At 37.3% G+C, this 12910-nt stretch overlaps 1 protein-coding gene across 2 annotated transcripts in view; it reads left to right on the top strand.

The window, feature by feature from the left end:
- Positions 1 to 12910, top strand: part of tmem8b (transmembrane protein 8B) — a 183356-nt gene that overhangs the window by 149340 nt on the left and 21106 nt on the right. For both annotated transcript variants that reach the window (XM_067438293.1, XM_067438295.1), the window contains 2 exons: positions 9500 to 9596; positions 11281 to 11404. In XM_067438293.1, coding sequence (XP_067294394.1) covers positions 9500 to 9596; positions 11281 to 11404 — 221 coding nt within the window. The remainder of the gene's footprint in view (positions 1 to 9499; positions 9597 to 11280; positions 11405 to 12910) is intronic.

The following is a 12910-nucleotide window of genomic DNA, read 5'->3' as shown; positions in this document are numbered from 1 at the left end:
ACTTCTATTTTATAAACTTATAATTATGTGATATATAGACCCAGGAATGCGAATTTTAGGAGGCAACTGTGCCCAAAAAACACACATTTGACCCCCCCGGAGAAACACCCCACCCCCGGCTGGAATAAACAATCTTTGCCAGTGTTGTAAAAAAAAATATATGAATTTAAGGCTACACAGAGTACTTACCATCATGATCATCATTTCTAAGAGAAATGGTGAAGGTGAATGCATACTAACAAGTTAAAACAAATTCAGCCAGGCGCTTTTGATGACGTGGATGATTACGTTACTGTTTATCATCTCTCCGTCATCGTCTAAAGTCCGCCCTGATGATTTCATTGGCCCAAACAGTTTCTGTTCGGGCATAATTACTCCTCTATGGATCAAGTCCAGACCAAACTGCCCGAGCTTAAATGTTGTGGGTGGGGCGGAGTTCGGCTAGCATCCAGGCTACTGATTTGCTGCTCAATAAATATTTGTTATTATTATTACCAGCAGTTGTGCTTAATATTTTTGTGGAAACCTTGATACATTTGGAATAGAATTAAATTTTAGACCTGCTTAATTGTAAATGGTTTAACCCACTGCTTTGGCAACTTCTCTGAGATACACATGCACACAGAGTTCCCTCAGCTCATGAGTTTGTCCTGAAGCAGACATGTACGCCTGACAGAAAGCCAAGAGGGGAGAGTTGAGCCAGGCTGTTGAGCTAATGAGCTGCAGTACAGGCCAGAGGATGAGAAAAGTGTGTGTGTGTGTGTGTGTGTGTGTGTGTGTGTGTGTGTGTGTGTGTGTGTGTGTGTGTGTGTGTGTGTGTGTGTGTGTGTGTGTGCGCGCGTGTGTGTGTGTGTGTGTGTGTGCGCGTGTGCGTGTGTGGTTGAGGAAGCCCACCCTTCATGAAGGTGAGACTGTGTATCTGTGTAGGTGTGTGTGTGTTGAATTGTTCCCCTCTCCGGCTGCTCTGAGTGGCTCTCATGGACAGTTTGAGGTCAAGTCAGACTCAGGCCTGCCGTCAGGTCTTAAGTGATTTCTGCAGGAACCAAGTGATTGTTGCTCCCGAGGTAATTACGTCCTTCAAGTCTGAAGGCAGCTAGTGAATGTACCGGGTCCCCCAGAAGACATTTTAAAAACAACGGTTGAGGGACAAAAAATTTCAGCCTCAGGAGGACAAACAAAATAACATATTTGTAGGAGGCAGGGTTAAAATATTGCAAACAGAATTAGATAAAATGTAAGTATTCACTATAGGAAATATTGATTGCTGGTAGAGATACAGATAATGTTGCAAATCAAATTTAGAAGATTATTTTAGCTTGTGTAAACAGGTTAAGTTATTGGAAATTATGTAATTACGCACAGTATGCACTGATCTTTTGAAGGTTTACTGTGTGTGTGTGTGGATATTTAGGAGACACTCAAATCTTTAAAGGAACACTCCACCGTTTTAAGAAATAGGGCTTATTTAACTTCTTTCCTACATTTAGATATGTGGTCAAATGTATTTTTGTCTCGGTGCATGCATTGTTTTAGTTTGGCAGGGTCTCCGCTAGCTCAGCTTAGCATAATGAATGGAATCATTTGTTGCCAGCTAGCATGTCCCGAGTAAAAGTGATCCATAAAAGAAAAAAACCCCACTTAATTACTTCTTGTGGCCTCCGTATTCACAAGAAGTACAAATAGCGATGCAGATTAAGACTAGGCGATTTCCTAGGCAGATATTGATTATGAGGAAGCAGAGGTGAATCAGCGATGTCACAGCTCTCATCCTCACATCCTCTGTCTGTTGAGCGATCGCAATGTGTTGCGTGAGGTCAGCTTCACCTCTGCTTCCCCATAATATAGTCAATATCTGCCTAGGAAATCATCTAGTCTTAATCTGCATCGCTATTTGTACTCATTGGCCCTCATTTATCAAAAGTGCGTACACCAAATTTCCAGCGTACACCTTGCGTACACCCAAACCCACGGTGACTTTGAGATTTATCAATATGGACGTTGGCGTACGACACGCTCAAATCCTACGCCAGCTCAGGAGGTGGTGTACGCACGTTTGAGTTAGTGTGAAAATGCGCAGAAAAACAATTCCTAACACCACAAAACGCACAAACAAAGATATGCTATATTATGACCCACTGTAAAAAACCACAACGACAACATTCAGTGTTTATTTTTGTGCAACATGAACGTCAATGTTTAATTTGTGTGACTTTACCAAAGCGTTTGATTTGTAGGCATATGTATTCCTCCAGTCGCGAGCCTGTGCGCTGTATCTGACGTTTCAGGCCCGCCTGGCCCGGCAGCTGCGCACGGACTGGGACTAAAATAATTCAGACTGACAAAATAAAAAAATTACCTTCTTCTTTTAAATAATAATAAAATCAATAAAAACGACATTCTTCTTCTGAATAACAAGCGTCATTAAGAATAATAATCATAATAATAATAAGAATCTTACAAATTGTCATGTAATTATTAATGTGAATGAATGGTAGTACTCCACATCACATCATCATCACTATTGTACACCCCAATACATGTGCTGTGATACGAAATTAAATGCTAATTGTTTCAAAACGTGCTGTAAAATAATGCATTGTGATGGTAATTTATCATCCAAACAGCTATTTAAACTGCTGGAGTGCACTTATCAACCTCCACACTATTAAGATACTCGTAATTTGGGTCCATATTTTGTTTTTGTAGGTGCCTTTAATCCCACTCTTTAAACTCCCAAATGAAACAATTTCGTTTTTATTTCACTTCCCTGGTGATCTCGATGGGCGCATCTCAATCATCTCAATAGTTCAGTAGTCAGGGCACTGATCAGGGAGTCAGCCCATTGACTCATGTCCTAATCAGTGCCCTGACTAGTGGACTAGTGAGATGATTGAGCGCGCCCGATCTCCACGTCGAAGAAGTTTCGCTTCTTTGCCGTCTTCTGTTTGACCATGGCGTAAAATGAGGGCGTGGGAGAGGCAGAGACTTGAATATATAGGGGCGTGTTATTCTAATCACGATCGTTTTCAGCCGCCACATTTATTAAGGGCAAGTATTGCGTACACCTGGATTGCAGAGGTACGCACAGCTTCATAAATCACGCGATGAGAGGAGTGTAAGCATAATCTTACGCCAACATATACACCAGTTTCTACGCAAGATTGATAAATGAGGGCCATTGTGAATACGCAGGCCACAAGAAGTAATTAGGTGGGTTTTTACTCGGGACAGTTCCATTCCATTTGTTATTCTAAGCTAAGCTAGCGGCGACCCTGCCAAACTAAAGCAATGCATGCACGGAGACAAAAATGCATTTGCCCACATATCTAAATAAGAAGTTGAATATGCCCTATTTCTTAAAACGGTGGAGTGTTCCTTTAAAGTATTTATTTATGCATAAGAAATGTTGCAGGCTTTTATATTCCCTGTATAGCAATAACAACAACATTAATATTAATATTGTGATTTTTTTTATTATAAATCATTTATTATTACTCTATTTTGAATAGGTTACTTATGCTTATCAGATTATACCCTGTTGTCTTTTCATGCAAATTTGAACCCTTAATCTTGCCACATGTAGTTTTCTTCTTTTTTACCAACACTTTTATTTTTAAATATATAGAGTATAGCGGCATTGCAATAATAAAGCTCCATTAGTAGTTTCTGTCCTTTTTCCCCAATAAAGTGCAAAAGTAAGTGAAATTTCCAAGTCCAAGTAATAGTTCACGAGTGGTCAGAGGCTCTTATTAATTTACCAAAATTTTCACTCACTGCTCAGATAATAACACTTTTGGGATACTTGCCGTAAAGATTAAAGTTCTTATGTGCGACTAATGTCTTATAGTGCTTTGGGAACCCAGCCTGATTCTAATGGCACTGCAGTTGAAAGACTTTGCAGTTAAAGGACTTTTTTTTCTTTTTATACTCCATTGACTGAAGATGAAAAGTTGAACAAAGTTCTGAGTACTGTCACATGAAAAGATCTGAAACGGATCTAAATAACTGGACCCCATTAGCTTTAGAGGAGAACCGAGACACTGAGTGTTTTTTAAAATCTGATTTACCTCGATTTTCCTCCCATCTGGGTGTCATTCTTCCTTGCTTGTTCTTCAGCTTATTAAGCTCTCTTTGCTTCCCTTAATTAGATGCAATTCAGCAGTTCTACTCTGATGGCATATAATGCTTTCAGTTTGGCTAACGTTTAAAGTGCCCCCATTATGCTATTTTAAAGGCTCCTAATTTTGTTTTGGAGGTATCCAACAACGTGTTTAAATGCATAAAGGTCAAAAAACACTTACATTTTCTTGTAATATACATATATGCACATCACCACATCTTTCAATGATTCTCAGACAACTTGATGGATAAATCAGTCTCTCTAAATCCCTCCTTTCTACAAGCCTACTCTGCTCTGATTGGCCAGATAGCCCAGTCTGTTGTGATTGGTCCCACATCGTTCAGAACGACCATTATAATAACTGTTCTTTAAACTGTCCTTCCTAAAGCTCAGCGATTGTATACACTGTAAAGACAGTGTGTACAGCAATTTTGCCATATCAATCCAAGCCATGCAAGTCCGATAATAAAACTTTGGAAGAACTAGTTATTCAACCCAAACCACCATAGCAAGGATGACTTGAGCAGGATTTTGCAACTTTAATTCCTCACCATCAGTATTAACAAGTGTGATAATGTGAGTTAGCCAGTTAGCTATACATGATATAGAACCCAAAACTATGTATTTTGAACAACTGGTAGAAAATGTATACATCAATAATTATAATAATAATTTCAGGTTGTGATTCTCAGGAGCAAGCTAGTCCACATAAACCAGTTACTGACCCATCTTTTAAGAGCAGCATTTTGCGAATCCCGCGTTGAAGGGCGGGTCATGTTGTTCATGAGACAACATACAACTTAGGCAGGCATTATGCAAATGTGTTAGCTAGTGATGTGTAGCCGTAACTGATAGGGATTCAAATTCCTGACAACTCATTTGGGCTTTCCAGTGTTGATTCTTTCTTTTGGGAAACAATATCTTTATTTATTGTGCACTTTCGACTTTACAGCTTTGCAGAACTTTTACTTTCACAAACAGCTATATAGTCAGAATTGCGAGATATAAAGTCAGAATTGCAATATATAAAGTCAGAATTGTAGCCTAGAAATCTAGACGCACCCTAACAGCAGCAAATCTAATCTGCCGAGAGTATCACCTAACTCTCAATACACGTCTGAGCTGTAAATACCAAACTCTGGTCAGGCCAATCACATCGTGTATAGAGTCGGTGGGCAGGGCTTAACATAATGACGGCAGAGTTGCGCTTGCGTGCTACTAGTAAACAGAAGCTGGTGAACAGCAGTCTTCCGAATCAGCTTTGGCCACGACTCTGGTAGACTTGAAGTAAAGCTTTTCTCTTAGAAAAGAACAAAGAACGGCACTGAAGTCATTCCTAAAAAGGGAAGCTGTGTTTTGAGTTTTGCTGACCGGATACGGCGAAAGTTTAATCTATCAACAAGCTCCTCTTCACGTTGCTCTGGTTGGTGTAGCGCTTTCCTATCGCGTGCAGAGGGAGTTTGAAAGATAACCGTTTATCCCGCCCCTCGAATTGAGCCCTGTCAATGCTGAGTTTCCAGACCAAACATCTTGATGTGGGTCTGGCTTGTCAGAATTGTGATATAAATTCGCAATTCAGACTTTTTCTTTTGCAATTTCTAGTTTACATTTCGCAAATCTGACTTTATATCTCGCAATTTTGACTTAATATCTTACAGTTCTGACTTTATATCTCACAATTCTAACTTTATATCTCACAAATCTGACTTTATATCTTGCAATTCTGATTTCTGACTTTATATATCGCAGTTCTGACTTTTTTACTAGCAATCGCGTGTTAAGTCCAATTCTGGGGGGGGGGGGGGGGGAATAGAATAATATAATTTTCTCATAGTTCTGTCTTTATATCTAGCAGTTAGTTGTTATTAAAAAAATATATTAAAAAAAGTCATATTATGTCATAACGTACATTGCTCCTTCTGCCAAACGGCCACAAACATTATACTGAAAAAAAAAAATCCATTTTATCCTAGTTATTGGCGGAATATTCATTCTTAACAGCAAATGCTGCTCATCATTGCTTCTCCTTCTGTTTTAATCAATTCTTTCCACTCATCAGGTGTTGCTCTGTCTAACGATTGCCAATACTACTGTAGATGTGGCTTTTACATTTGACAGCAGATCTGTCAACCATCTTGTGGTCAGTACAGTTTTGAAATGCTTGAAGGAAACTTTTGTAGGCTGTTCATTTTTAAACCATCTTGAATGACAGCCAAGAGCTGCCCTGAGTGAACCCAGCTGGTCATCCGTCATTGTTAAAAACTTACATCTCTGATTGGGGTCTGGTCTGAGGCCAGCTTAACACAGGTGCTTGGCATAGCATTGACATTAAAGCACTCCACGCTAAATATCGAGCAAACGAGAAGCCAGGAAATTTCAGTTGCTGTTGTACTGATTACTAAAAACACCGGCTAAAAAACATGTGTTTGAGATGCTGTTGGTTCATTTATATGACATGGTTGAAAACATTCAAATGTCACAGACAGCAGCTCTTGTTTTTCATTGTCTATTGTGTAAAGCTGTCAGACCTTATACAGGAAGAGACAATGCCATAGATTTGCAATGATGGATGACTAAAGCTTATTGGATATTCCAAATGTGAATAGAATAGAATTTCTTAGGGTGTGGATGTTTTTATATAAACCAAATTCCAAAATAGTTGGGACACTGAACCAATTGTGAATAAAAACAGAATGCAACAATGTGGAAGTTTCAAATTTCAATAGTTTATTCAGAATACAACATTGATGACATTAAATGTTTAAACTGAGACATTTTATCTAAGTTGATTTTAAATCTCATTGCATCAACACATCTCAAATAAGTTGGGACAAAGCCATGTTTACCACTGTGTTACATCCACTCTTCTTTTTATAACAGTCTGCAAACATCTGGAGACTGAGATGACACGTTGCTCAAGTTTAGGAATAGGAATGTTGTCCCATTTGTGTCTAATACAGGCTTCTAGTTGCTCAACTGTCTTAGGTCTTCTTTGTCACATCTTCATCTTTATTATGCGCCAAATGTTTTCTATGGGTGAAAGATCTGGACTACAGGCTGGCCATTTCAGTACCCGGATCCTTTTTCTACGCAGCCATGTTGTTGTAATTGATTCAGTATGTGGTCTGGCATTGTCATGTTGGAAAATGCAAGGTCTTCCCTGAAAGAGATGACATCTAGATGGGAGCATGTGTTGTTCTAGAACTTTTATATACCTTTCAGCATTGATGGTGCCTTTCCAGATGTGTAAGCTGACCATGCCACATGCACTCATGCAACCCCATACCATCAAAGATGTAGGCTTCTGAACTGAGCGCTTCTGGATTAAGATATGGCCTCTTTATAGAGTTTTAGCCGGCAACGGCGAATGGCACGGTAGATTGTGTTCACCGACAATGTTTTCTGGAAGTATTCCTGAGCCCATGTTGTGATTTTCCATTACAGTGGCATGTAGTGTGGTTTTCTGGCCTTGACCCTTACGCACAGAGATTGTTTCAGATTTTCTGAATCTTTGGATGATATTATGCACTGTAGATGATGATAACTTTAAACTCTTTGCAATCTTTCTCTGAGAAACTCCTTTCTCATATCTCCACTATTTTACGCCACAGTATTTCGGGAATTGGTGATCCTCTGCCCATCTTGACTTCTGTTATTCTGTTTTATACCCAGTCATGTTGCCAATTGAAGTAATACGTTGCAAATTGGTACTCAGCTGTTCCTTATATGTACATTTAAAGCTACACTGTGTAACTTTTTTAGTTTATTCTTAGCTAAAAACACTTAGTTCTTTCAAAAATCGATGTGCTCATTAGTGTATATTTACTTCTTTCAAGTAATAAAGTATTCTCGTAAGTTTATAATATGCCATTGAAAATACATACGGGTGAGGGGTTCGAATGCTGGTCGCCATGTTGCTCCTTCATCTTGAAAGTACATTAGCCAAAGAGGGACATACCCGTAAATTCAAGCTTCGCCTTTCGCGTTTTAACACTCGATGGCACCGTGTCGAATGTGAAGAGGGGGATTGCCATGTTAATCTTGGACTACATCGGCCACCGTAAAAGTTAAAACGAAATCAGAATTGAGAGGAACAGAAACTAATATTCACTGGATGGTCATATACCTATTCACCGCTAGATGGGGGAAAATATCACACAGTGTAGCTTTAACTTTTCCACCCTCGTATTGCTATCTGTCCAAACTTTTTTGGAATGTGTAACTCTCATGAAATCCTAAATGAGCCAATATTTGGCATGACATTTAAAAATGTCTTTTTTTTCAACATTTGATATGTTATCTATATTCTATTGTGAAGAAAAATACAAATTCATGAGATTTGTAAATTATTGCTTTCTTTTTCATTCACAATTTGTACAGTCACAACTGGTTTGGAACTGATTTGGAATCGGGTTTGTATTATAAAATGTTTGTATTTATTTATTTCATATATAGGCTGTACATTTCATCCTTATAATATATATATATATATATATATATATATATATATATATATATATATATATATATATATATATATATATATATATATATATATATATATATATATATATATATATATATATATATATAATGAATTGATTGAGGAATACTAAGAAGGTAGATGTCTACATTTTAAAAACAATGAATGAGAAGGAGGGTAGTGAATGACATCCCGGGCCACTAAAGACCTGAGGTATGTGTTTAAGGGTTAACCAATAGAAATAAAATGTAACAAAACATATACTGTATTTATATTTATATCATATACTGTATTCACTTTTAGACACTTTAGCTCTATAATTTTTTGATGTCCAGATGATTGACATTTTGGAGCCTGTACAGTATATGGCTTCTTTGCGGTTGAAATGGCACCAAGAATAAGACATGGCATTGAATTACAATATATTAGACTGTCTGACTGCTTTCTGTCGTAAAATGTAATGAACAACTCTGATTAGTCAGAGAACATGATACTTTGCTTCAAAGTGTTATTTTTCCTCTCTCTCCCCAAAGTTTGTGTATGAGAGAGAACACTAATTTGCCTCATGTCCTGGATTCGCTTATTCATCAAGCCTCTCTGTATTATTTATGAACATGGTGAAAGGCAAGGGCGAACGTCTTTATTTTCAGACGTTTGCGGATAGGGGGCTCGCGGTGGGAGATGATTGGCCTTTCGCTCAGCTACAAAGAACCACTTTTCCTTTGATATTCCTATGAAATTATCACATCTCGAACGGTTATATCACAGCCTTCTCCTTTGCCCGCCAAACCCTCTTTTGACCTGCTTTGTGTCACCGGCTTGTTAATTAACTATGATGTTCACTTATCTTCAACAGGATTCAAACTGGATTACTCTGTCTCTTTTTTTCCCGACAGTCTTCAGTAAGAGGAGAGAATATTACGATCTTTGGCTGCCTGAATCATGGGATGCCGCTGACTCTTCACGACAACACGTCAGTCTCGTGTGACTCTGGTAGGACAGTCTATGATTTATCAGAAAACTCTTTAAGCTATGTGTGGTAATCCTCACCCTCCCATTCTGTGAAAAATGTGGAATATGAATAAAAAAATATTATGATAAAATAAATGGTTAACTGTACGTAACCTTAGTATACAGTGCAAAAATGTATCAGTTAGCAAATGTATTGGACAGATTTACTGTAAAAAAAAAAAAAAAAAAAGATATTATCAACAGTGTTGGGGAGTGACTAGATTGCGTAATTTAATTACAAAATAAATGTAACTGTGTAATCAGTTACAGTTACTGAGGACATTTTTTTTTTTAATTAAATACAGTTACTTAAGAAAAATGTTAATGATTACAAATGATTACATCTGAATTATTATTTTTTTGGGGGGGCAATTAAAGGTCGTTTAGTAAAGGGATTCTATTCTGATGCTTTTGATTGGTTCTTGTTTTAATTTGCAGCTCGCCATGTCTGCCAAATACATCAATCCACATTGCTGGCTGAAAGCTTTAGGTCACAACCTGTCTGAGAGTTGCCAGCACGGCGTGTGCTAAAAATGTGTTCCAGTGCTGGAAAATACAAAAGTATCTAAAAAAGTAATCAAATGTAATCAGTTACATTACTTTAATAAAGTAATTGAAATGGTTACACTGCTTATTACGTTCAAAATAGGGTAACTTGTAATCTGTAACCTATTACATTTACAAAGTAACCTTCCCAACACTGATTATTAATAACCTTTGTATTAATAATGTTAACTTAAATCTACTTGCATCTATTTCACTTAATCATTTACAATGAAAAACAGTACAATTGATTGTATTTTATTAAAAGATTTGTTTATTTTTATATTTGTTATCAGTTAAGTTCCATAGTCTGTTTGATGTTATATTTAATGCTTTTTCCAGCTTTGCATTTTGTCATTGTGTGGTTAATTCTGTCCACTTTACATATTTATTTTTGATTTACTCTAATTGATGTGTCCTTTCTTTTGTACCACCTATACAGTATTATTATGGTGGTTGTCTGCATGATTTAAGGTAAAAGCATTTTAGTAGTTTAAAATTGAACAATATGGTAGTTAAATGAATATGAATTGAATATATGGTTATGATACATGCACCAAAATGCTCTCATAATGCCTAAAAAACTGTTGCTCTATTTTTTGCTGTGAACGTTTGGTAACCACAGGCTGACAATTTTATATCATTTTTTTAAATTAATTGATTAATTGAATGAAATTATTATTTTTGTGAATTTAACTGGATTTTGTTGGGGTGTTTTTTTTTGGGGGGGGGGGGGGGGGGGCATTTAAATTTATTTCTGGTTATAAATTGCTTTGGGCCAATGCCCTTTGCTGTTATTTTTATGAAGACATCTCTGAATTTATACCATTGCATGAAGTTCCAGTTGGCGTTGATCCAAAATCATGGCACTAAATATAATGTAGTGCCTTTTTAGGAAACAATTCAGGTGAAACAAAGAAAGATGTTGCCATTTATATGCAAATGCAACAAAAAAAATTGCATCTCATAGTTGCGGGTGGGATGTGGTAATCTTGCCTCTACCACACAAATTTAATTTTATGGTCCATAATGTCGAATTAAGCACAAAGAACTCTCACAATAATAACCAATGTTGGCATTTGATGGCATTTGTCTTGACCTGTTTGTGCTCTTCCCTCTTCAGAATCAGTTTCAGGATTTCATCTCTCCATTAACACCACCACAAATATCACCAAACTGAGGATTCCCTACCCTCAGACGGGCACGTGGTATCTGAGCCTGCGCTCTCTGTGTGCCACTGAACACGGGTGAGGACATTTGCATCTAGAATCTGTGTTTTTACGCTGAATTATCAGACCATAGTTTAGCATCATTTATTTCAAAGTTGATAAAAGGATGGAAAGTATTCATAGCACTCCATATATTTACCTTTATCAACATTTAGCACGTGCAGTATAAGCATGTTAACTGAGGGGTGTATTCTATTCACTACTGTGAAATACTTGTAAAGCAATTCATAAATTCACTTTCATGTTGACCTAGTTTCTTATAACCTTACTTTATCTCATTAAAATGAAAATAAATGAGCTCTGACTGGGAGAGTTCGGGTAAAGTTCGACATCTTCATTTAAAATTGCACACAGAGGCTACGATATGTACCCACTACCATGGAGATTATAGCATATCGGCTCACTTTTGAATGTGAGGTCATTTTGAATTAGTTTTAACCTCCATATAGATCCCAGGGATAGTTCCCCTTAAAAATGAAGGTTCTGTCATCATTTACTCACCTTTTTTCATCCAAGCCTGAGTGACTTTTTTCCATCCATGGAACACAAAAGAAGTTATTTACAAGGCTGCGCTTCTCTCTATTTTTTAAAGAAGTACAATGAATGGGACTGAAAGGACACAAAATGCACCACAAAAATATTGTAGGCTACAAGTGATCTAACTTGGACTCTTCTGAAGCCGTACTATAGCTGTGTGTGAGAAACACAACACAAGGGGTAACATCTCTAAATTCGGTTTGAAAGCGTGAAAGCTCTGCAACCTTAAAAGCCTCGATCCTTTTCATTGTAATTGCATGAAAAAAAAAACTTTTTCAGTATTCACAGCATGTTCAAAGAAAATTCAGACGCTTCATTTTTTTGGGCAATATTCATTTCTTGGAAGCATGGATGTAGAGTACTTTTACTAGATCACTTTTAATAAAATGTACTTTCGCCCCCTGCACTTTTAAGGGGTCTCACCGATCCTAGTCGACCCGCTCCAAGCAGGATTCGAATCGGCGTTACCTGCGCAGGGGGCGGGCAGGGACGCTAGAGATAGCTTTCTCTAAACTTCGGTTGATAGTGCGCCTCTTGAGGTCACGGTCACGGGCAAGTGTATTTACATAGAAACAAATGTTAATACATCTAGATTTAAATTCAGAGACAAAAAAATCATGCTTACCTGTCATTTTATTTGTATCTAAATATGAGGCGATCTAAACACTATAGAACGCTAACACTCTCGTGCAAAACTCTCATACTCAAAGCCGGAGGGCGCTCTCTCACAGAAAGTCCAAAAGTGGATTCGTAGAATTAATAATGTTACCCTGTCACGTGAAGCTAACAATCATACGACTGCGACAATATATGCTTTATGTGTGTTTTTCAAGCCATCTCAAGCTATTTTTGGACAATAAAGTAGGCTATACCATATGAATAACGCAGTGCTAAGTTTTTTAATATTTATTATCTTCTGATCATCAAGGCTACATTTATTTAATCAAAAATTAAGTTAAAACAGTAATATTGTGAAATATTATTAAA

This window comes from Pseudorasbora parva, chromosome 3 (genome assembly GCF_024679245.1).
Source record: "Pseudorasbora parva isolate DD20220531a chromosome 3, ASM2467924v1, whole genome shotgun sequence".
In the NCBI taxonomy this organism is placed as follows: Eukaryota; Metazoa; Chordata; class Actinopteri; order Cypriniformes; family Gobionidae; genus Pseudorasbora; species Pseudorasbora parva.
This window is presented reverse-complemented; position numbering and strand designations above follow the sequence as displayed.